This window comes from Pleurodeles waltl, chromosome 11 (assembly GCF_031143425.1).
Source record: "Pleurodeles waltl isolate 20211129_DDA chromosome 11, aPleWal1.hap1.20221129, whole genome shotgun sequence".
In the NCBI taxonomy this organism is placed as follows: Eukaryota; Metazoa; Chordata; class Amphibia; order Caudata; family Salamandridae; genus Pleurodeles; species Pleurodeles waltl.
In genome coordinates this window covers 4,754,807-4,778,208 of record NC_090450.1, presented here as the reverse complement: position 1 = coordinate 4,778,208, position 23,402 = coordinate 4,754,807, and the positions used below count along the sequence as shown (strand labels likewise).

Genomic DNA, 23,402 nt, shown 5'->3' with positions numbered 1-23,402 from the left:
AAAAACACGCATGGTAGAAACAGAGAGAAACAATTACGCCAACCAGAATCGAGACATATAATGGAGATTCGCGCTTTGTCTCCTCTAGGTTTGAATCCGGCCAAACACTCAGAATGCTCTTTCTTTTACAGGCCTTTTAAATGTTTGGTTGATTTCACACGGACAAGTAGTACATTTAATTTCACCATTTCTATGTATCTCAGCAGGCCATACTTAAGATTCTATATATTACAAGAAATAAATGCCCCCAAGTAGATGTAATGGAGATACTGGGCATCAACTCAGAGTTTCAGGACTTTCTGAGGGCACTCAGTCAACTTCCTTGTGCCTTTTTGTGGTTACATAGGGCCAGATATATCAAAGAGTTTTACCCATTCTGTGTCTATGGAAAAATGCATTGGTACATATGGCCCAGAACTCCTTCGAGGCATGCAAAATCATGACTACAAGGTGGTGGACACTTTTTCACATCTGAATCTACTGTAATAGAGGAGACATTTGCAGGATCTTTCCCCACTTTGTAATGGCTGCTGTTATTTTTTAGAGTTCTTACCTGTCTCAGGTCTGCAGAAGCTGATCACCTTCTCTGGTGCTCCTTTCATGAAGGCCAGGCACTGGTCACCTCCAATCACCTTCGTGACAACCGACATCCTCTGTAGGCCTGAGGAGAATGGAAACTGGTGCACAATGGCGAGGCCTTCGATAGAAACCTAGGAAGAAAGCAGAAGATCATGCCATCATAATTCTAAACAGTAGAAATATGCTGCCTTCTATTGCACATTTTTGTGAGAACACCACTCATGGCCATCTCAGAGCTGTTCCATAACTGGCCTTTGTATTAGTGGGTAGACAGACTAGTTAAAAAAGTAGGCATTTGAGGACCCAACTAAGGCTGCTTGTGGGAAGACACAACTGGACTTAGGCATATGAGCAGCATAGGTGTGAGACCATTGACGGGTGCTGCACAGGTTGAAGGTAGATGTAATGGTGACCCGGGCTCCTACATGTACGTAGAGACAATTTCTTGAACATCATTCTTTACTGAAATTTCAGACCTCTATTGAACATGAAATAAAATGATGGATGCTCCAAAGCATAGATCCTTGAATAAGTGAGGATTGTCCCACAAAGTTTCTGTATTTGATGGGAAGAACATCAAGTTGGGCCCGGCTAGTCCAAAGTGAACTCTTGTATCAATGAACGTTTAGAAGAATATCATACAGAGCTTTGTGCAAGAGGTATATTGTCTTCCATGGATATGTCTAGTTAAGGGGGAGCCAGAGTTGGACCTGCCAGGTATGAGGATGACTTTATTAGAATTGTAGGATTGGGTAAAGTCTGACATGCACAACATTTTCGGAATTCAGGTTTCTGTGCACTAACCATAGTAATAAAACCAGTCAAGATTGACAACGTTATCATCCCTTTGTGGTAGCTGTAAGATCTTTCCACTGCCATGAAGGGCAGCAGGCTGACTGGTGCTGCTCACCACCTGTTCCACCCCCTTGCCCCGAGTCAAAACAGACATTCCTAGCTTCCTGCAACCAAGAGCACCTTACCGGACAGCCTTTCCTACCAACACCCTACATGACCCCTTTCATACTGTGACAGCTGCCCTGTTCTGTGCCTTCCAAAGCTAGTGGGAGGACGGACTCTGGCCTGGAGCTGGGAGTGGGAGGATGGACCCTGGCCTGGAGTTGGGAGTGGGAGGACGGACTCTGGCCTGGAGCTGGGAGTGGGAGGATGGACCCTGGCCTGGAGTTGGGAGTGGGAGGAAGGACTCTGGCCTGGAGCTGGGAGTGGGAGGATGGACCCTGGCCTGGAGCTGGGAGTGGGAGGATGTAGCCTGGCCTGGAGCTGAGAGTGGGAGGACGGACTCTGGCCTGGAGCTGGGAGTGGGAGGATGGACTATGGTCTGGAGCTGGGAGTGGGAGGACGGACTATGGCCTGGAGCTGGGAGTGGGAGGATGAACTCTGGCCTGGAGCTGGGAGTGGGAGGATGGACTCTGGCCTGGAGCTGGGAGTGGGAGGATGGACTCTGGCCTGGAGCTGGGAGTGGGAGGATGGACTCTGGCCTGGAGCTGGAAGTGGGAGGATGAAGCCTGACCTGATGCTAAGAGTGGTGTGTAGGGAAAGTAGGCATTCCTGCTCCAGGATGCCCCTAAGCATCAAGCAGAAAATGATGTACCGCCCCACGAACTTGCCAAAGAGGATACTCAAAACTGTTTTGAATGACACATCCCATTGTTGAAAGTCCTTAGGCTGCAACCTTTTCAATTTTGCATTTTTGAAAATTTGAGTTGGGATGTAAGTGAAAGACCCAGACTCAACCACACCCCAAGTTACAAACCTTTTGTAGTTCAGAGGAGGCATCCTTGTTGAATCTGGTTAGGATAATTAACACTTTTATGGCCTATGTGGCCATTAACAGTATCTCAGTATCAGGATAAAAATCAGTATCTCATTTTCAAATCCGACTCCATCATCACCAGCAAGAATGAGATACATAAAGGCTCTTAGGGCCTCAGGACAACTCCCGATCCAACTGAATGTCTGAAAATTACAATAAATCTACGTAAGGAAATGCCTCTTTTTGTGTGGTCATCCTCAGGTTTTGTTTTGACCAATGCTTCTGGCTTTTAATCTCTGAGAGTGCATGGAGACCTGCTACCCAGACCTCAGTGCCAGTCTCTGACCCCAAGACGTTTAGGTTACATTGGTTATATCCAGTTGGCATAGGCTAACTTACCTATAGGTCCATCGTCTATGGAACCCAGTGTTTGGAAGTTAGAGAGTCATCCCAGGTATTGCAGCACTGGCTGTTCCACCCTGGATGTGACAAAACGAGTCTCCCAGTCCAGTTCCACTGCAGACTAGAGGAGTCTCAAACTGCGAGCCCGACTTTACCCTAGGATTCATCTGGCGGCTGCAGTCGGTCATTCCTTTTATTTTTGGGGCCCTTTAGGGTGGAACATGCTCCCTCTGGACTTAGGTCATACAAAGCTTGAAGCTAAAGGCCTGGTTATTTTCACAGTAATTGTCTTCTGCATCTGCTCTTTCGTAGACCTTATAGCGCCAGAACACTCCTGAGTAGCCGTGCACTTTATAAATCTCCATCACTATCACTAAAGCCTATGCAAAGTCAAGTCTCCCCTTGAAACTTGTGTCTGACATCCCTTCAGAAGAGCTACCAAGCCCTAAGCCAGGATGCAGCATATTTCATTGGCAGGCCCTGGATTTCATGTGTTCTGGCAGTAAGTGGAAAGACATCGTCGCCCCATTACCGAGTGCAGGGTTGGACATCGACCCTCAGCTGTGTTAACTCCTGAATGGTGCAACCAATGTTGATACTCCAAGGTATCAAACAACTCATTACATTTGGCCCTACTTGATTTTGAAATAAAATTAATCTAAACAGTTATGGTGGCCACCATGTTGGCAATCCCTGTGCCCTTCAGGTGATCTTGGTGCCCTTGCAGTTGCTTCTTGCAGACTTCTCTTGTGCGGCTGTTTCAGGATCTCAGTGCTTCCTTTTATAATGCAGCTCCACTGTGATCTTGGTGGCCTTGCAGTGGCTTCTTGCAGACTTCTATGATGCTATGGTTTCAGGATCACAGCACTTCCTTTTATAATGCACTCCGCTGTGATCTTGGTGCCCTTGCAGTGGCTTCTTGCACCCTTCTCCTGTGCTACTGTGTCAGGATCCCAGCGCTTCCTTTCATAATGCAGCTCCGCTGTGATCTTGGTGCCCTTGCAGTGGCTTCTTGCAGCCGTCTCCTGTGCTACAGTTTAAGGATCTCAGCGCTTCCTTTTATAATGCACTCTGCTGTGATCTTGGTGCCCTTGCAGTGGCTTCTTGCAGCCGTCTCCTGTGCTACAGTTTAAGGATCTCAGCGCTTCCTTTTATAATGCACTCCGCTGTGATCTTGGTGGCCTTGCAGTGGCTTCTTGCAGACTTCTATGATGCTATGGTTTAAGGATCACAGCACTTCCTTTTATAATGCACTCCGCTGTGATCTTGGTGGCCTTGCAGTGGCTTCTTGCAGACTTCTATGGTGCTATGGTTTCAGGATCACAGCACTTCCTTTTATAATGCAGTTCCGCTGTGATCTTGGTGCCCTTGCAGTGGCTTCTTACAGCCTTCTCCTGTGCTACTGTGCCAGGATCCCAGCGCTTCCTTTCATAATGCAGCTCCGCTGTGATCTTGGTGCCCTTGCAGTGGCTTCTTGCAGCCGTCTCCTGTGCTACAGTTTAAGGATCTCAGCGCTTCCTTTTATAATGCACTCTGCTGTGATCTTGGTGCCCTTGGAGTGGCTTCTTGCAGACTTCTCTTGTGCTACTGTTTCAGGATCTCAGTGCTTCCTTTTATAATGCACTCCGCTGTGATCTTGGTGCCCTTGCAGTGGCTTCTTGCAGACTTCTTCTGTGCTACGGTTTCAGGATCTCAGCGCTACCTTTTATAATGCAGCTCCGCTGTGATCTTGGTGCCCTTGCAGTGGCTTCTTGCAGACTTCTCTTGTGCTACTGTTTCAGGATCTCAGCGCTTCCTTTTATAATGCACTCCGCTGTGATCTTGGTGCCCTTGCAGTGGCTTCTTGCAGACTTCTTCTGTGCTACGGTTTCAGGATCTCAGCACTTCCTTTTATAATGCAGCTCCGCTGTGAACTTGGTGCCCTTGCAGTGGCTAGTTGCAGACCTCTCTTGTGTGGCTGTTTCAGGATCTCAGCACTTCCTTTTATAATGCACTCCACTGTGATCTTGGTGCCCTTGCAGTGCCTTCTTTCAGCCTTCTCTTCTGCTGTTTCAGGATCTCAGCGCTTCCTTTTATAATGCAGCTCCCCTGTGATCTTGGTGCCCTTGCATTGGCTTCTAGCAGACGTCTCTTGTGTGGCTGTTTCAGGATCTCAGCGATTCCTTTTATAATGCAGCTCTGCTGTGATCTTGGTGCCCTTGCAGTGGCTTCTTGCAGCCGTCTCTTGTGCTACTGTTTCAGGATCTCAGCCCTTCCTTTTATAATGCACTCCGCTGTGATCTTGGTGCCCTTGCAGTGGCTTCTTGCAGCCTTCTCTAGCGCTAGAGTTTCAGGATCTCAGCACTTTCTTTTATAATGCAGCTCCACTGTGATCTTGGTGCCCTTGCAGTGGCCTCTTGCAGCCTTCTCTTGTGCTACTGTTTCAGGATCTCAGCGCTTACTTTTATAATGCACTCCGCTGTGATCTTGGTGCCCTTGCAGTGGCTTCTTGCAGCCTTCTCTAGCGCTAGTGTTTCAGGATCTCAACGCGTCCTTTTATAATGCAGCTCCGCTGTGATCTTGGTGCCCTTGCAGTGGCTTCTTGCAGCCTTCTCTTGTGCCGCTGTTTCAGCACCTCAGTGCTTCTTTTTATAATGCAGCTCCGCTGTAATCTTGGTGCCCTTGAAGGGGCTTCTTGCAGCCGTCTCCTGTGCTACTGTTTCAGGATCCTAGCGCTCCCTTTTATAATGCACTCCGCTGTGACCTTGGTGCCCTTGCAGTGGCTTCTTGCAGCCGTCTCTTGTGCAGCTGCTTCAGGATCTCAGCGCTTCCTTTTATATTGCATCTCAGTTGTGATCTTGGTGCCTTTGCACTGGCTTCTTGCAGCCTTCCCTAGTGCTAGTGTTTCAGGATCCCAGTGCTTCCTTTTATAATGCACTCCGCTGTGACCTTGGTGCCCTGCAGTGGCTTCTTGCAGCCGTCTCTCGTGCGGCTGTTTCTGGCTCTCAGCGCTTCCTTTTATAATGCACTCCGCTGTGACCTTGGTGCCCTTGCAGTGGCTTCTTGCAGCCGTCTCTTGTGCTACTGTTTCAGGATCCCCGCGCTTCCTTTCATAATGCACTCCGCTGTGATCTTCGTGGCCTTGCAGTGGCTTCTTGCAGCCTTCTATGTGCTATGGTTTCAGCATCACAGCGCTTCCTTTTATATTGCAGCTCCGCTGTGATCTTGGTGCCCTTGGAGTGGCTTTTTGCAGACTTCTCTTGTGCGGCTGTTTCAGGATCTCAGCACTTCCTTTTATAATGCACTCTGCTGTGACCTTGGTGCCCTTGCACTGGCTCCTTGCAGACTTCTCTTCTGCCACTGTTTTAGGATCTCAGCGCTTCCTTTTATAATGCAGCTCCGCTGTGATCTTGGTAACCTTGCAGTGGCTTCTTGCAGCCGTCTCTAGTGCTAGTGTTTCGGGATCTCAGCGCTTCCTTTCATAATGCAGCTCCGCTGTGATCTTGGTGCCCTTACAGTGGCTTCTTGCAGCCGTCTCTTGTGCTACTGTTTCAGGATCTCAGCGCTTCCTTTTATAATGCAGCTCCGCTGTGATCTTGGTGCCCTTGCAGTGGCTTCTTGCAGACTTCTCTTGTGCGGCTGTTTCAGGATCTCAGTGCTTCCTTTTATAATGCAGCTCCACTGTGATCTTGGTGGCCTTGCAGTAGCTTCTTGCAGACTTCTATGATGCTATGGTTTCAGGATCACAGCACTTCCTTTTATAATGCACTCCGCTGTGATCTTGGTGGCCTTGCAGTGGCTTCTTGCAGACTTCTATGATGCTATGGTTTCAGGATCACAGCACTTCCTTTTATAATGCATCCTGCTGTGATCTTGGTGCCCTTGGAGTGGCTTCTTGCAGACTTCTCTTGTGCTACTGTTTCAGGATCTCAGCGCTTCCTTTTATAATGCAGCTCCGCTGTGATGTTGGTGCCCTTGCAGTGGCTTCTTGCAGCCGTCTCCTGTGCTACAGTTTAAGGATCTCAGTGCTTCCTTTTATAATGCACTCTGCTGTGATCTTGGTGCCCGTGGAGTGGCTTCTTGCAGACTTCTCTTGTGCTACTGTTTCAGGATCTCAGCGCTTCCTTTTATAATGCACTCCGCTGTGATCTTGGTGCCCTTGCAGTGGCTTCTTGCAGACTTCTTCTGTGCTACGGTTTCAGGATCTCAGCGCTTCCATTTATAATGCAGCTCCGCTGTGACCTTGGTGCCCTTAGATTGGCTTCTTGCAGCCGTCTCGTGTGCTACTATTTCAGGATCTCAGCACTTCCTTTTATAATGCAGCTCCGCTGTGAACTTGGTGCCCTTGCAGTGGCTAGTTGCAGACCTCTCTTGTGCGGCTGTTTCAGGATCTCAGCACTTCCTTTTATAATGCACTCCTCTGTGATCTTGGTGCCCTTGCAGTGGCTTCTTTCAGCCTTCTCTTCTGCTGTTTCAGGATCTCAGCCTTCCTTTTATAATGCAGCTCCGCTGTGATCTTGGTGCCCTTGCATTGGCTTCTTGCAGACGTCTCTTGTGCGGCTGTTTCAGGATCTCAGCGCTTCCTTTTATAATGCACTCCGCTGTGATCTTGGTGCCCTTGCAGTGGCTTCTTGCAGCCTTCTCTAGCGCTAGATTTTCAGGATCTCAGCACTTTCTTTTATAATGCAGCTCCACTGTGATCTTGGTGCCCTTGCAGTGGCCTCTTGCAGCCTTCTCCTGTGCTAGTGTTTCAGGATCTCAGCGCTTATTTTTATAATGCACTCCGCTGTGATCTTGGTGCCCTTGCAGTGGCTTCTTGCAGCCTTCTCTAGCGCTAGTGTTTCAGGATCTCAGCGCTTCCTTTTATAATGCAGCTCTGCTGTGATCTTGGTGCCCTTGCAGTGGCTTCTTGCAGCCTTCTCTTGTGCCGCTGTTTCAGCACCTCAGTGCTTCTTTTTATAATGCAGCTCCGCTGTAATTTTGGTGCCCTTGAAGTGGCTTCTTGCAGCCGTCTCCTGTGCTACTGTTTCAGGATCCTAGCGCTCCCTTTTATAATGCTCTCTGCTGTGACCTTGGTGCCCTTGCAGTGGCTTCTTGCAGCCGTCTCTTGTGCAGCTGCTTCAGGATCTCAGCGCTTCCTTTTATAATGCAGCTCCGCTGTGATCTTGGTGCCTTTGCACTGGCTTCTTGCAGCCTTCCCTAGTGCTAGTGTTTCAGGATACCAGTGCTTCCTTTTATAATGCACTCCGCTGTGACCTTGGTGCCCTTGCAGTGGCTTCTTGCAGCCGTCTCTCGTGCGGCTGTTTCAGGATCTCAGCGCTTCCTTTTATAATGCACTCCGCTGTGACCTTGGTGCCCTTGCAGTGGCTTCTTGCAGCCGTCTCTTGTGCTACTGTTTCGGGATCCCCGCGCTTCCTTTCATAATGCACTCCGCTGTGATCTTCGTGGCCTTGCAGTGGCTTCTTGCAGCCTTCTATGTGCTATGGTTTCAGCATCACAGCGCTTCCTTTTATAATGCAGCTCCGCTGTGATCTTGGTGCCCTTGCAGTGGTTTCTTGCAGCCGTCTCCTGTGCTACTGTTTAAGGATCTCAGCGCTTCCTTTTATAATGCAGCTCCGCTGTGATCTTGGTGCCCTTGCACTGGCTCCTTACAAACTTCTCTTCTGCTACTGTTTTAGGATCTCAGCGCTTCCTTTTATAATGCAGCTCCGCTGTGATCGTGGTAACCTTCCAGTGGCTTCTTGCAGCCTTCTCTAGCGCTAGTGTTTCAGGATCTCAGCGCTTCCTTTCATAATGCAGCTCCGCTGTGATCTTGGTGCCCTTACAGTGGCTTCTTGCAGCCGTCTCTTGTGCTACTCCTTAAGGATCTCAGCGCTTCCTTTTATAATGCAGCTCCGCTGTGATCTTGGTGCCCTTGCAGTGGCTTCTTGCAGCCTTCTCTTCTGCTACTGTTTCAGGATCTCAGCGCTTCCTGTTATAATGTACTCCGCTGTGATCTTGGTGCCCTTGCAGTGGCTTCTTGCAGACTTCTCCTCTGCTACTGTTTCAGGATCTCAGCGCTTCCTTTCATAATGCACTCCGCTGTGATCTTGGTGGCCTTGCATTGGCTTCTTGAAACATTCTCCTGTGCTACTGTTTCAGGATCTCAGCGCTTCCTTTTATAATGCATTCCGCTATGATCTTGGTGGCCTTGCAGTGGCTTCTTGCAGCCTCCTATGGTGCTACGGTTTCAGGATCACAGCGCTTCCTTTTATAATGCAGCTCCGCTGTGATCTTGGTGCCTTTGCACTGGCTTCTTGCAGCCTTCACCTGTGCTACTGTTTCAGGATCTCAGCGCTTCCTTTTATAATGCACTCCACTGTGACCTTGGTGACCTTGCAGTGGCTTCCTGTAGCCGTCTCCTGTGCTAGTGTTTCGGGATCTCAGCGCTTCCTTTTATAATGCACTCCGCTGTGACCTTGGTGCCCTTGCAGTGGCTTCTTGCAGCCGTTTCTTGTGCTACTGTTTCAGGATCTCAGCGCTTCCTTTTATAATGCACCTCCGCTGTGATCTTGGTGCCCTTGCAGTGGCTTCTTGCAGCCATCTCTAGTGCTACTGTTACAGGATCTCAGCGCATCCTTTTATAATGCACCTCCATTGTGACCTTGGTGCCCTTGCAGTGGCTTCTTGAAGCCGTCTCTTGTGCTACTGTTTCAGGATCTCAGCGCTTCCTTTCATAATACAGCTCCGCTGTGATCTTGGTGCCCTTGCATTGGCTTCTGCTTCTTTTTGTATGCTGACAGCCTTCTCTTGTGGTATTATTTTTTCAGGATCTCATCGCTTTTCTCCAAACAATGGCTTTAGTGTGAACTTGATACCCAACCCTGGAGCTCTTTTCAGGGCTGAAATTTCTTTTAAGAATCTCCCAATGAAAGAAAAGCTAAGGATCTTATGTCTGCAACCCGCAGGCCAATACATAACATTGCACTAAAATACTTCCTGCTAACAAAACTTTCCATTCATCTGCTGGGGTGTCCCTGTTTGGAGGTGGCACACCCAGTTAGAGGTGAGCCGCAGTGTAAACAGGAGCCGTGCACACACTGTAATAACGGCCCGGGCCTTTAAATCACGAGCAGTCCAGGTGAATTGTGGGTTCCACCTCCATTAATTTAGTCTAGACTGGTGTGATGAAACGATACATGTAAATGTCAGTATTCGGCAAAGCCTGAATAATTACCAGAGAAATGCACACAGAAATCTCAAGAAAATATTTCACTGCAACATGAGCATAATCAAGTTGAAGCGTGTGTCTGCTTATGTAATATTACCTGCCAGGTGCCCCTGGACCCTGTGCCTCAGGACCAACCATCGGCCGTAAATAAACCACCCTATTCCTGTTCATTGCATGTTTGTGGGACACTGAAAATGTCCTCTCTGTAGTTAAACTGGGCAGACTGCAAGTGAGATGAGCCCTCTCCATCAGTATCAAGGAGCAGAGAGAGCTGGTTCTGCCAGGTGACAGCTTTAGGTGCATCCCATGAAGTCATCTGGTGCTCAGTCAACCTTACTTCGGGGTTTGCAGAGTATGAGCTTTGCCCAGAGATGAAATCTCCTTACCTTGCTGGCCTTTGGTCCTGGCTTCAGGATGACGGATGATGTTGACTGAACATCCATATCCTGACTGATGCTCGGCTCCTCAACGTCCTAGAACAAAAGGTGAAATTTGAAGGCAGTAATCAGGTGGGCACAGCCCAGCGCTTATAGACAACATCACTTTGTGGAATTATAGCGGAATGGTGTAATTCCAAGAGCGAAAATGCTGAATGTCAAGCAAGGACCTAAGGGTGGAAGGGCAGGACGCAGGAGATGAGTCAGTGGTGGTCAGTACCGAAAAACATGGTGAGTTTTAACTCCCACTTCCAGGGGATCACTCAAGCACCGTTAGACTCGAAGATGCTTTAAGAGAGGGTGAAAGAACCTATGGAAGGGGAATGGAGAGTCCCCCCGGATGGAGCATGTTCTGCTGAGTCATCAGTACCAGTGTAATTGTGAGAATTGGATCAGGAGAGAAGGGGTCAGTTCACAACCATGTCATAAGAATGGAAACCGTTGCGTGAGCCACAGTAATGTTCTTGTACTCAGGTCTGGGGAACCATCAGCAGCCCTGGCAGAATGCTCACATCAGACAGCTCCTCGACTTTAGAGGAATCTTCCTCTCATCGTCCTTCCATTCTTTCCCTTCCTTCTCTCCTCTTCTTCCTAACAAATCACTTTCTCTCAAACTTCTTCCTCCCTCCCTCTTTCTCTCTCTGTGTCTCGTAGCCTCTCCATGCCTGCTGCAGGGGCACCAGAAGCAGCCTTTGGCTTTCACAGCCAGCTCTCAAGAGCTTTCAAGAGCTCTGGCCCACCAGGAAATACCTGGTGGAACAAAATCTCTGTCCGGCCCAGGGCAAACAACCTTAGCACTGATAATGGGCGGTTACAACCTTTTTTCTTTCAATTTGTGCATGGTAAGCACATAAATTGTAGCTTTGATTCTACCTGTTCTTTCAGCTCTTCTAGCAGAATGTTGTTTGCTGCTGGGATTTGAAGGTAAACACCCTAAGTGCTCATTACAAGCCAGGCAGAACACTGTCCCTTCAGGATACCACCAACACGGCGGTATGCTTTTCTGGGCTTGTGAATGACCCAGATGAGGTGGGACAAGCAGAGCCCTCCACTAGGTGAAAGAAAGAAAGGGAGTCTGTGACAGAGGGTGAGGCTGAAGTGATCCAAGGATGCTAGCTTTAAACTCACCTGCTGAGGTGTGGACACTTACAAAGGCACTGGAAGGGGAGCTGGGTCAACAACGGAGGTCAGGTTGAAAGGCGGTGCAGTTCTAGAAGTGACATACTGCAGAGGAAATTGAGCTAGTTCTTGAAGAGGAGACTTCATGGTAGGAGCGAGTTATTTTTAGATTGCAGTGTCAGAAAATCAAGGCAGGAAGGACAGGAGTTCAGCAAAAGACCGATCTCTACGTGTTTGAGAAGCAATTTTGAGTGGGAGATTTCAGTGGCTATGTTATGACTTGGATTTAGACTTAAGTAGTTTACAGAGGTCGTGGACGATGACATCTGTAGATTGTAGCATAATGTTTTTGTTGCTATACACACTTTTGAGTATACAGCGAAAAAGGGTAGTGGCGGTCAAGGTGCCGCACCTCCGTGACGTTACAGTAAGTATTGAACAACAAAGTCAAAGAAACAAGAAACTGGTGCCAAGTTGGTCAAGTGCCCCACTACCCATTGGGCACTGAAAGTTGTGTATCCAGATACACAATGATAATTGCTGCAGAATCACCAGGCACTCAGAAGAGTATAATCCGGTTAGATCAGTGGGAAATTGTATCCCTAGGTAAATGGATCCAGAAGCGGAGAAGAAAACACTGATTCCAAGTTGGTGTTGGTCAAAGTCTTTAATCCTTTAGACAGCGTTTGTCATAGATGAGTTTTTCATTTGTGTAGAGAGACAGCCAACACGTGTTTCGTCACACAAGTGACTTTATCAAGGCTGGGCCAGGATGGCCAGGGAAAGTACGAACGTGGTTGGTATGTAGATAAGTACACAACAGATGAACTGAGCCCTATTTATAAGGGATTCGTTTGGAAGCTTATCAGGGCTTCCTTGCCTCCCTTCTTCGACGACTGGAGACATTACACTCAACTTACCTGATCCAGTTCTTTTTCACCTACTTATCTGTTGGAATCAGTGTTTTCTTCTCCGCTTCTGGATCCATTTACCTAGGGATACAATTTCCCACTGATCTAACCGGATTATACTCTTCTGAGTGCCTGGTCATTCTGCAACACTTTTGAGTATAGTAGCTAGGCAACACACTTTCATTTTTCGTGGGAAATGTTTTGAATTTTAGGATTACAAAGAATGCACAGAAGGTATTTTCCCAAGAGATGTTGCAATGAAAAAAATGGATTTGATTTCCTCATTGTTTTGGTTAGATTTGCCACCAAAGAATATCTCTAGGTAGGATCCAGTTTTTTAATTTCTTCCAGGCATTGTTAGATAACTGTGATGGGTAGACAATATCTAGGCTAAAAAGAACCTAGGGATATATTTACCAGGGGTGAACTCTGCTCTGCTGGAAGAGTTAATGGAGTTTTTGGCACTCCGTGCTCCGCTTGCAGCATGGAGTTTAGCCAAAAACTCTGCTAGTCCGGTAGCAGAGCGGAGCTCCCTAGCGTGCGTGCACACTGCAGCCAGTTATGGACCACACAGCACAAGTGCAGTCTGCGGTTGCACTGTGTGGCCCATAACTGGGCTACTTTTACACTCGTCCCAAAATGAAGACAACATTTGCCCTACAACAGGCAAGGAAACCCCTAGCTAATGCTTTACTTTCTGCCAGTCGGTGTGGAGCTGCTGCAAGCTGCTTATGAGGGGATGCATCTGCACCACCCACAGATCCAGGCCTCCCTCCTTTCAATGTTCTCAGCAGCCCGGAAGTGGGGTCAGAAGGAGGCGTGGAGCTGCTGCAAGCTGCTGCTGAGGGGCTGCACCGGTGCCAACTCCGGATCCAGGCCCCCTCCTTTCACTGTCCTCAGCAGCCCGGGAGTGGGGACAGAGGGAGGGGTGGAGCTGCTGCAAGCTGCTGCTGAGGGGCTGCACCAGTGCCAGCTCTGGATCCAGGCCTCCCTCCTTCCCCTGTTCCCAGCAGCCCTGGAGTGGGGGCAGAGGGAGGCGTGGAGCTGCTGCAAGCTGCTGCTGAAGGGCTGCACGGGCTCCAGCTCAGGATCCAGGCCTCCCTCCTTTCACTGTCCTCAGCAGCCTGGGAGCAAGGGTCAGAGGGAGGCATGGAGCTGGTGCAAGCTGCTGCTGAGGGGCTGCACTGGTGCCAGCTGCGGATCCAGGCCTCCCTCCTTTCACTGTCCTCAGCAGCCAGGGAGCAGGGCGCAGAGGGAGGCGTGGAGCTGCTGCAAGCTGCTGCTGAAGGGCTGCACGGGCCCCATCTCCGGATCCAGGCCTCCCTCCTTTCACTGTCCTCAGCAGCCCGGGAACGGGGGCAGAGGGAGGGGTGGAGCCACTGCAAGCTGTTGCTGAGGGGCTGCACCAGCGCCAGCTCTGGATCCAGGCCTTCCTCCTTTCACTGTTCTCAGCAGCCCTGGAGTGGGGGCAGAGGGAGGTGTGGAGCTGCTGCAAGCTGCTGCTGAAGGGCTGCAAGGGCTCCAGCTCCGGATCCAGGCCTCCCTCCTTTCACTGTCCTCAGCAGCCTGGGAGCAGGGGGCAGAGGGAGGCATGGAGCTGCTGCAAGCTCCTGCTGATGGACTGCACCAGCGCCAGCTCTGAATCCAGGTCTCCCTCCTTTCACTGTCCTCAGCAACCTGGGAGCGGGACAGAGGGAGGGGTGGAGCTGCTGCAAGCTGCTGCTGAGGGGCTGCACCTGTGCCGGCTCCGGATCCAGGCCTCCCTCCTTTCACTGTCCTCAGCAGCCAGGGAGCAGGGGGCAGAGGAAGGCGTGGAGCTGTTGCAAGCTGCTGCTGAGTGGCTGCACCGGCGCCAGCTCCGGATCCAGGCCTCCTTCCTTTCACTATCCTCAGCAGCCCGGGGGCAGAGGCAGCCAGAGATCTAGGCCGCTGGTAAAAGAGGCTCTGGATCCATTAGCTAAGCCCCTCATTTCACTTTCTCTTCTATGCGCACACAGGGGCTGGCACTTCACAGGGACAGTATAGGACATATGGTGGGGGGGTCTGTGCTTGGAAAAAGGAAGCTTGCAGTCAGAGCTTCATTTAAAAAGAACCTGTCTCCATGTTCCCAGACTCCCTGGAAAAAGTAGTAGTGTTATGTGGTATGGTGCTGAGGACAGCAGGGAGGGATGGAAAGTGGGGGAGCATCAGCTGCTGAGAGGTAGTCAAGCATACCCGGCCAGATAGAGATGTGTGTGGCCTGGGAGAGTGCCTTATAGCCCAGTTGCAAGCAAGGCTAGCTAGGCACTTTGTGAAAATACCAGGCTGCTAGTGCTGGGCCCTAAAGAAAAAAGCAGTCTGAGGCTGTGTTTAAGTGCAGAGGAAGCAATTGCAAAGCTCGTGCAAGACAGGGGGTGTGCTTGTCTCTCTGTAGCAAGTGTGTGAAGGTGGGCAGTTTGTGAAGGAAAGTGTGCAGGTGTGATTGAAAGCAGCAGGATCCAGGCTGGTGGGCAGCACAAGAGACTTTCGCTGCCTATGGAATACCACCCTGGCCTGAATGCGCGTAATTACAGAAGCGCTAAGCAGGGTCGCCACCCGACCCTCCTTAGCGTTTCGAGATCTGGCACGTTCAGGCAGGGTGGAAGAACAGGCACATTCTGCTGCAGGTGGAACTCCCTGGAATTTCACAAAGTTCTTAGCTAACTCCGCAGAATTCCGCAGAGTAGAACTCTGTGAGTTCCGCCCACCCATAGTATCTACAAAAAAGTGGCACATCAACTATGATGCAGCACTTTTCTTGCACCCCATGCACCTCCACCATACAGCACACCATGGAACACGTTAGCACAATAACGTCAAATGTTTTGCTGCTATTGTGGCACATTGGTCGACTAGCGATGGCGCTGGTCCAGCAATGTGTGGAGAGGCCCATTGGAAACAATGGGAGCGTCTCTTTAGCACCTGCCTTGGGTAGGCATTAAAAATGATTGGAAAAGTGATGCAATGAAATCTTGTAAATATCACTGCGTCAGTTTTATGGGCCTCCTAACGGGGGATCACCCCTGTTGCATACATTATGCCTGGTGCAGGGATAATGTGGTGCAAGGGGTTACAAAGGGGCGCAATGCTTGCATTGCCCCACTTTATAAATTTGGCGAGGGGGAAAAGGCCTCCTTGATGCCGCGTTAGTGTAAAAAAAAAATGATGCTAGGGTTGTGCAAGGAGGCTCTATGGGTTTGTAAATATGTCCCATAGTATGCCAATTAGGATAATAACATTTTGGGGATATCAGAGGAACATTTAGAATCTGAGAAAGGCAGAATGTAGGGGTGCAGCAAACCTGAGGGGTGGGATTAGCAGTATTGCACAAGGGTTGAGCAGCAAAGACACATGAACATCTGTGAGGTTCACCAGGGACAGAATAGGATGAATAGCAGAACAGATACAACAAATAAATCAAACAAATATGTAACTAAAAATGCAAAGATCGGAGGCCGCAGAGAAAGTGGAGCCCAGTTCAGACTAACACTGCAATGGTAGTGAGAATGGTTCACAGTTTGATGTCTTGTGACATTGTGTGCTCCATTCATGCTAAGGGAGGGTATGATGTCAGTGACTCTGAGAACTACTACTGGGTTTGCACATTAACCTGGCTTCTCCTCTGGATAACATTGTGCTGAATAAGCTGAAAAGCCAAAGAGATCTTACCCAATAAGTGCCTTCAAACATCTTCAGGTCCAGCGGATCCCCTTGAAGTTTTCCATCAATGGTCATGAGGGAGTGGCAGCTGGCGAGGGCACCCAGCAGCGGCCCCCAGGGTAATGGGGCGCCGGAGTTGAACCTGTAAACTGGATCAAAACTGCAACAGGGCAAATTGTGAAATTCAATCTTGCCAGATCTTAGCATTAATGTCATAGTTATTAAGAGAACACAACATAACAATATTAGAAATTTCACAGACCCCCCACACATCTAGAACTCACCCTGGCCATCTTTGTCTCTGTGGATCAGATTGCTCACATCCACAGTCTGTAACTGACAGACCGAGCCTCATTGAGGACTGACCGTGTCTTTCCCTCAAGCTAAATCCTCCTAAAGTTGATGCCCTCATTCCTAATGGGTTTGTGTATCTCAAAAGCATAAAATTACGTTGGTTTTATAGTCAAACTTCTTCCAATTTATGAAATAGTACATATGGCCATTTCAATTATGTTACTTTTATCACCTGAATCATCTTTATGTCAGAGCATCCGTATTCATAAGTATCCCAATAAATTACAAACCGCAGTCTCAAAAAGAACGTTCTGTGTGAAGACAGAGGAGATTTGTCCGTGTTTTCTACTTTTATTCAGCACCTTGACTAGATTGATACATAGATATTGATGCCAGTGCTGGACTGCTGGGTTTAGCAAAAAAGAGATAAATATTCTAAGATAGTCTGCCTATTGCCTGAAGGATTCACACCAAGCTACCTTCACTGTCCACAAATGCCCACCTAGAATAAGGAATGAGTTCCTATTACTTAAAGGCATGCCCCCTGAATCCTCCCACCGTTTGCGCTGCCCCAGATTCTTGACTCCTGCAGAAGACCACGTAGAAGAGCGAAGCTCTAGAAATCTCCTCTGGCCTGATTTGAGCATCAAACCACCCCTGGTATCAATACCATAGCAAGACTTCCATGGCATGTAAACTCAAGCAAGGAAGGGGACCACTCTGTCCTTTAGTTGAGTATTAAAAGACAGAATTCTGTTGTAGTTGGCCTATAACATCTGCCCCCGACCTGCTGAGCCAATACTATCCACACCCCTCTGTCAATTTCAAGATCTCAAGACCTGTTTTTTCTTGACCTAATTTGGACTTCTCCAAATTCAAAACTTCATCAGTAGGCCTTAGGTTAAGCATTGCAAAGTAATAGACGATAAAATGTGGAACAGGATGCAGGTGAGACTGAAAATATTACAAATTATCTTTAATGTAACGAGTACTGCCTCTGAGACACACCTTGCAAGGGAGAGACTTTGTCTCATTTAACACCAGTTTGTCAGTCTGCACAGGGCAGATGTTTCCATGTCGCACTGGAAAGGGTGAGAAATCTGGCACAATAGTGAACAGAAGTTCTGCTGTTCATTCTTTAAACCAGGCACTAAATACCTTCAATTAGAAATAATGAAAAGGTACCACTCAACTTTCCTTCCCAATCTAACTGTTTGATGTGGCTGTACTTCTCAACTCCTTTCTTTTATGTAAATTTAGCTTTACTTGATAACTTCTCCTCTTCCTAACCATTCAGGTTAAATTAGCCCCAACAGAACATTACTACTTACATTCTTAACTTCCTAAAATACATTTTAACTTCTGAACTAAACTATATTTCTTCACTTTTCCTTGCTCTGGGGAGCGGTGGCCACAGGACAAATTTTACAAAGGAATTTACTGTCTGTCCTTTCTAGCTTAAGTGCGTCTTAAGAAGGGGGCCTGGCCAAGATGGCGACTGGCGCGGCAGCATAAACTGCAGCTCCGATCCCTGGCCCATAAAATTATCCTGACCGTAGCGCCCTAGCCCCCCCTTCGCGGGGAGCGTGTATCACTTGGGGTGCCGTTCGGGGGCCGTACCGCTGCCCGGGACCGGAAAGAAGAGGAGAAAGGGAGAAACACTGTGGAACTGCCGCAGTTCGGGAACGCGGCAAGCGCCTGGCCGGCCGCGATCTCTTTTTGCCCTGAAGCCAGCAAGCTCGCAGCGTGCACACCGCAGGATCCCCGAGTCCCGTGGCTTCTGTCTGGGCTTGCTCAGACCGGAGTGGTGGACCGCCAGCGCCTGTCCCTCATCGGAGGCGCAAGGATTGTGACTTGTCCCGGGAAGCCTGATCAGCAATAGCTGGGCCGGCAGGGCTCTCCCTGCGGCGGCGCCGCCCCTCGCGACCTGCCGGAGCAGGTTTGCCTGGACGCCAACTATGGGGGGAGACGGCCACGGGTGGTGCTGGTGCCCCGGCTCTCCTCCCGCTTGCCGAGGGCTATCCCGGGCGCCGCCGCCGGCCCGGAGGTCGCCGCCCCTCTCCCCTCGCGACCTGCCGAAGCGGGGTCGCCTGGACACCATCTATCGAGGGAGACGGCTGCGAGTGGTGCTGTGCCCCGGCTCCCCTCCCGCTTGCCGGGGGCTATCCTGGGCACCGCGTCTGGCCCGGAGGTGGGACCGCACACAAAACTTTGCCGCACAGTCAAACTGGCTGCGGCTGCCATTTTTTTAATTTTTTTTATTTTATTTTTTTTATTGAATTCTGCTCAGTTGGTTCCAACAACGAGGCGGTGCACCCTGGAAGGTACTGCACTGTATTGGAACTGAACACTGGCGGAGGTACTTCAAGGCGCAATCGTGCTGCGGGGCGGATCAGAGACGTTCTCACACCCGGCGCGGTGTGGCCCGTGGGTGCTGGCTTGCAATTTCAAGTCCCCTGGACCCGCGGACTTGTGGATTGTACTGGATTACCTGCTGTGATCGCCCAAATATGATGCCCTGACAAAGACTGTTTTGCCGACATGCAGCTTCCTTACAGCAGTCTCTATTATTCAGCTCCCGTCACACCAACGAATCGCGCCTCACCTCAGGAGGGGTGAGGTAACAAAGACGGATAAAGCGGACATCGGACCCGGTTGATTGTAAGAGGTGAGCCTTTCGGCGACTTTTATCGAGTCGCAGTGCGCTGTCGTGTTAAGTCTTCCTCCTGAGCCTTAAGGCAACCGGAACAGCTATAACCTTTAGCAAACTCCGTAGTGGCTCGCCTTCAACCCAATAGCACCATAAACCTTTATCAGCGTCATAACCTCTAGGCTATGTAAATAGTAGTCAACGCATTAGACTACTAATCTCTAATATCATTGCCCTGCCTCTGCCTCACCCGTCCTGAATGTCCAGGTGACGCCTGACTCATCTGTATACACCGCTGCGTGTTCACTTGTTGCGCTCACGCCCACGTATCCCTGCACCTACCAAATGGTCAAGCCAAAGACCCCACATACACCCCCTAGAAAAATGGACCATACTACTTCATCTCCCTCAGAGGCCCACTCCACCATGTAAGTGACCTTGGAGAAGCTGGAACTCACCCTACAATCACATACGTCGCAATTCCATAAGATACTGAAAGCTATTCTAGACACAAGATCCACCCTGGAAGCTAAAATAGGCTCGGTAACAGAAGACCTCAATATACTGAGCACAGATCAACGCACTCTAGCAGACAGGGTGTCCGAACTCGAAAAAGACACTGCAACCCTACCCAGCACTGTGTCCGATCTCAAATCGCAATTAGCGCACCTATCGTTAGATATGGACTCCTTAAAACGCAGAGCCGAGGATGCAGAAACCAGGTCCCGCCGCAATAACATTCGGCTGGTGGGATTCCCTGAACGTGTTGAGGGCCTAAGCACTGAATTATTCATAGAGCAATGGCTCACAGACACGATTCCCAAAGGCAACATCCCGAAGTTCTTCTCCATTGAGAGGTCTCACAGGATCCCCGGCAGACCCCCCTCACCTGGCTCACAACCGCGCCCGCTCATAGTAAGACTCCTTAACTATCGCGATAGAGACCTCATTCTACAGTTATTCCGCAAATCTGGTCCGGTAAGCTTCGAAAATGCGCTGATCTCAGCTTATCCAGACTTTACAGCAGAAGTACAGAAGAAACGAAACTCTTTTTACCGTGTTAAGTCATGTCTCCGCAAACACAGTATCAAGAACGCGCTGATGTTCCCAGCCAGACTCCAGGTGCAGGACGACACTCGCTATTTTTTTTTCACCACCCCGGAAGATGCTTGGACCTGGCTGCATGCCAAAGGTCTAGCCGACCCACCAGATGCAAGCACTCTGGACGACAATAGCTCTTGCTCTACTTCGGGCCGCAGACAACGCAAAAAACGGGGAGCTAAACCATCACCTGAACAGGCACGATCCGAACGTTCCCGGCTCCTGCGGGCCACACCCAGCTTCATAAATGCATCGCCCACTACCTCATCCACACAAATGGACGCGGACTGGGAACAGGACGTAAATTCAGACTCAGCGGACTCCACGCGTGGTCCTTCCCTCACACCCCGTGCAGCTAATGACATGTGCTAAGCAATTAAGTTCCTCCTACTCCCGTTATCTGGATACGTTGTTATAACTTCCCCTCTTTCTGGCTGCTTAGCGGCAGTCGGTTGTTACTGCCGTATTTTTGGCTGCGGCACGCGGCTCGTGGGCAGCCCCAGGGCGGTGTACCTCGCACTTTGAACCATGAGTAATTTGGGCAGGGTAAATCCATGCCTACACATCAATGCCCTCTGGCACCCCCCTGTTCCATATGGACCATTCTCTCAAGCCGGCAATTTCCGGAAATGTTTTCTATCTATTAGTAATTTCAGTGTTGTTATATTTCGTATTAGAGTGCACCTTTCTATCTATCGGTTGGTTTTGTTACAGGCTAGTTAACTGTAAATGCGGCAGCAAATGCACATGTCATATCTATTATAGTAACAGGATTACAGCTCACAAAATAGTGGTCATTGACTGCCAAGTCCTAGCGGGTGGGCAACACAATACTCTCACACTGGGGGTAGCAGATATCCACCCCTCCGGTTACATGAAGACCACATAAATAACATGGCTACCCAGACGCATCAAGGTATCTTGAAATATAAGGTACTCACATGGAATATTAGAGGCATGGCAACCCCACGGAAACGTCAAAGTGTTTATGCCTTTCTCAAAAGGCATCAAATACACATAGCCCTATTACAAGAGACACATCTTTCCAAATCCACGTTGGAAATTACACATTCAAAATGGAAAGGTCAATTGCATGGCACCATTTCCTCGTCTTTTGCCCGTGGAGCAGCCATTTGGATTGCTCCTGGGGTCCCATTTGCCGCATCTCGCGCACAATGCGACTCCAATGGTAGATACGTGATACGCGAAGGTACCCTTGATGGATCCCCCTTAGCCCTAGTTGCACTGTACTCCCCAAATGTAAATCAACGTGATTTTCTATTCACGCTGTCTACCGGTAGTCTCAGCGATCCCACACTAGAATGCATATGGGGTGGAGACTTTAACAATGTTCTTGACACTCAAATGGACCGCTCGTTTCCCCCACTCACAACGGCCCCCTCCAATCGCGCCGCACAAGCTCTATTAAGCTGGGCATCAAATAATGGTCTGAGGGATGTATGGAGGGTGAGTCATCCTGTTCACCGCGAATATTCGTACTACTGCCCCGTACATAAGCTACACACCAGAATAGATATGATTTTTGTATCTGCAACCGTAATTCATAAAGTATGCATGTCTGAATACCTAGCGCGCACTATATCAGAACATAACCCTCTATGCGTCATAATGGCATGGGGTCACATGCACACGCGTATACCAACATGGCGACTGCAGCCAGAAGCTCTTTTAGATCCCCCCTTCCAAACAGATATGTTCAAAAGACTAGCCGATTACTTTCTATTGAACAAGAATACAACCTCATCCCATGCCATAGAGTGGGATACCCACAAAGCGGTGATACGTGGACATTGCCTCGCGGCCATGTTCGGGGTGAGAAAAACACTCACCAAAGAATTACAAGATCTGGAGGTAAAACTCCGCAATGCGGAGAATGAGATAGCCGGCGGAGAATCCACATTAATAACATTGAACTCGCTCAGAGCTGCCCATAAGGAAGCAGACAACAGATTAAGCAAACACGACTACAGACATTACATGGCAAGACAACACGCTGAGGGAGACCGGTCGGGCAGGCTACTGGCCTGGCTGACCCGCCAGCCCTTTCAGCCAACACCCATAGGTGCGATACGTTTAAATCCTGATGTCATTGTTAATACTCAGACGAGCATCAACGACGCCTTTTCAACATACTACTGCACCCTTTACATATCCCCTCCCCCTCCTCCGGAGCAGCACCTTGCTGACATATTAAATCTTGTCTCTCAAAACCAACTTATCCTCGATAACACCGCTACTCTAGATGGCCCTATTACTATTGAAGAGCTGCGCATAGCTCTATCCCAAATGGCACGCAGTAAAACTCCCGGCTCAGATTGTCTACCGGTAGAATATTTTAATTCCCATACTACCCATCTCCTACATCCACTCATAGAGGTATTCAACGAAGCACACCGCAATCTGCAGTTGCCAGATTCTATGCGTGAGGCTTTGATAGTCGTCCTCCCAAAAGCGGGTCGGGACCCTTTTGATGTCAAATCGTACAGGCTGCTCTCCCTACTCAATAGAGATTGCAAATTATTGGGGAAAGTACTTGCAAATAGGCTCCTCCCCTATCTACCAAACTTGGTACACCAGGACCAGTCCGGCTTTATCCCTGGCAGAAGCACCTTCTTAAATATTAGAAGACTCCTACACATAATGCATGGTAACACAAATACCGAAGCGTTGGCCCTCTCCCTAGACATCGAAAAAGCGTTTGATACGCTAAGCTGGAATTATCTCCTACGTACACTCAAAGCGTTCGCTTTCGGTCCCGGCTTCATCAGCTGGATCAAAACGCTTTATTCCGTGCCTATAGCCCGCGTTAAAAATGGTCGAACTATTTCCGAAGCATTCCCTATAGGTAGATGCACCAGACAAGGCTGTCCACTATCTCCTTTACTGTTCGCTATTGCCATGGAACCATTAGCAATTAAACTACGCAATTACGCACACATATGGGGCATTCCGGAATTTAACATTATATCTTTATATGCAGGCGATGCCCTAATATACTTGCGCAACCACTCGGCCTCCATGGGTGCGGTACTGCAGCTGTTAGACTCCTTCGCCCTCGCCTCTGGCTTGCACGTCAATTGGTCCAAGTCAAGTATCTTCCCTCTTACCTCTATCCCGCTTGATCGCCACACGGCACTTCCACAATATAAATTACCGTGGTCATACACAACCTTTAAATATCTCGGAGTGCAGATCTACCACTCTATCACAGATCTGAAAGAGGGTAACATTGACAGGGTACTCAGCTTCA

General features: G+C 49.2%; 1 protein-coding gene across 1 annotated transcript in view; it reads right to left on the bottom strand.

Annotated features, from left to right (window-relative positions):
* LOC138265210 (probable cation-transporting ATPase 13A4) overlaps positions 1 to 23,402 on the bottom strand; it is a 389,906-nt gene that overhangs the window by 175,399 nt on the left and 191,105 nt on the right. The window contains 3 exon segments of the mRNA XM_069212761.1: positions 554 to 710; positions 10,328 to 10,414; positions 16,096 to 16,246. Of these exon segments, the coding sequence (XP_069068862.1) occupies positions 554 to 710; positions 10,328 to 10,414; positions 16,096 to 16,246 (395 nt within the window).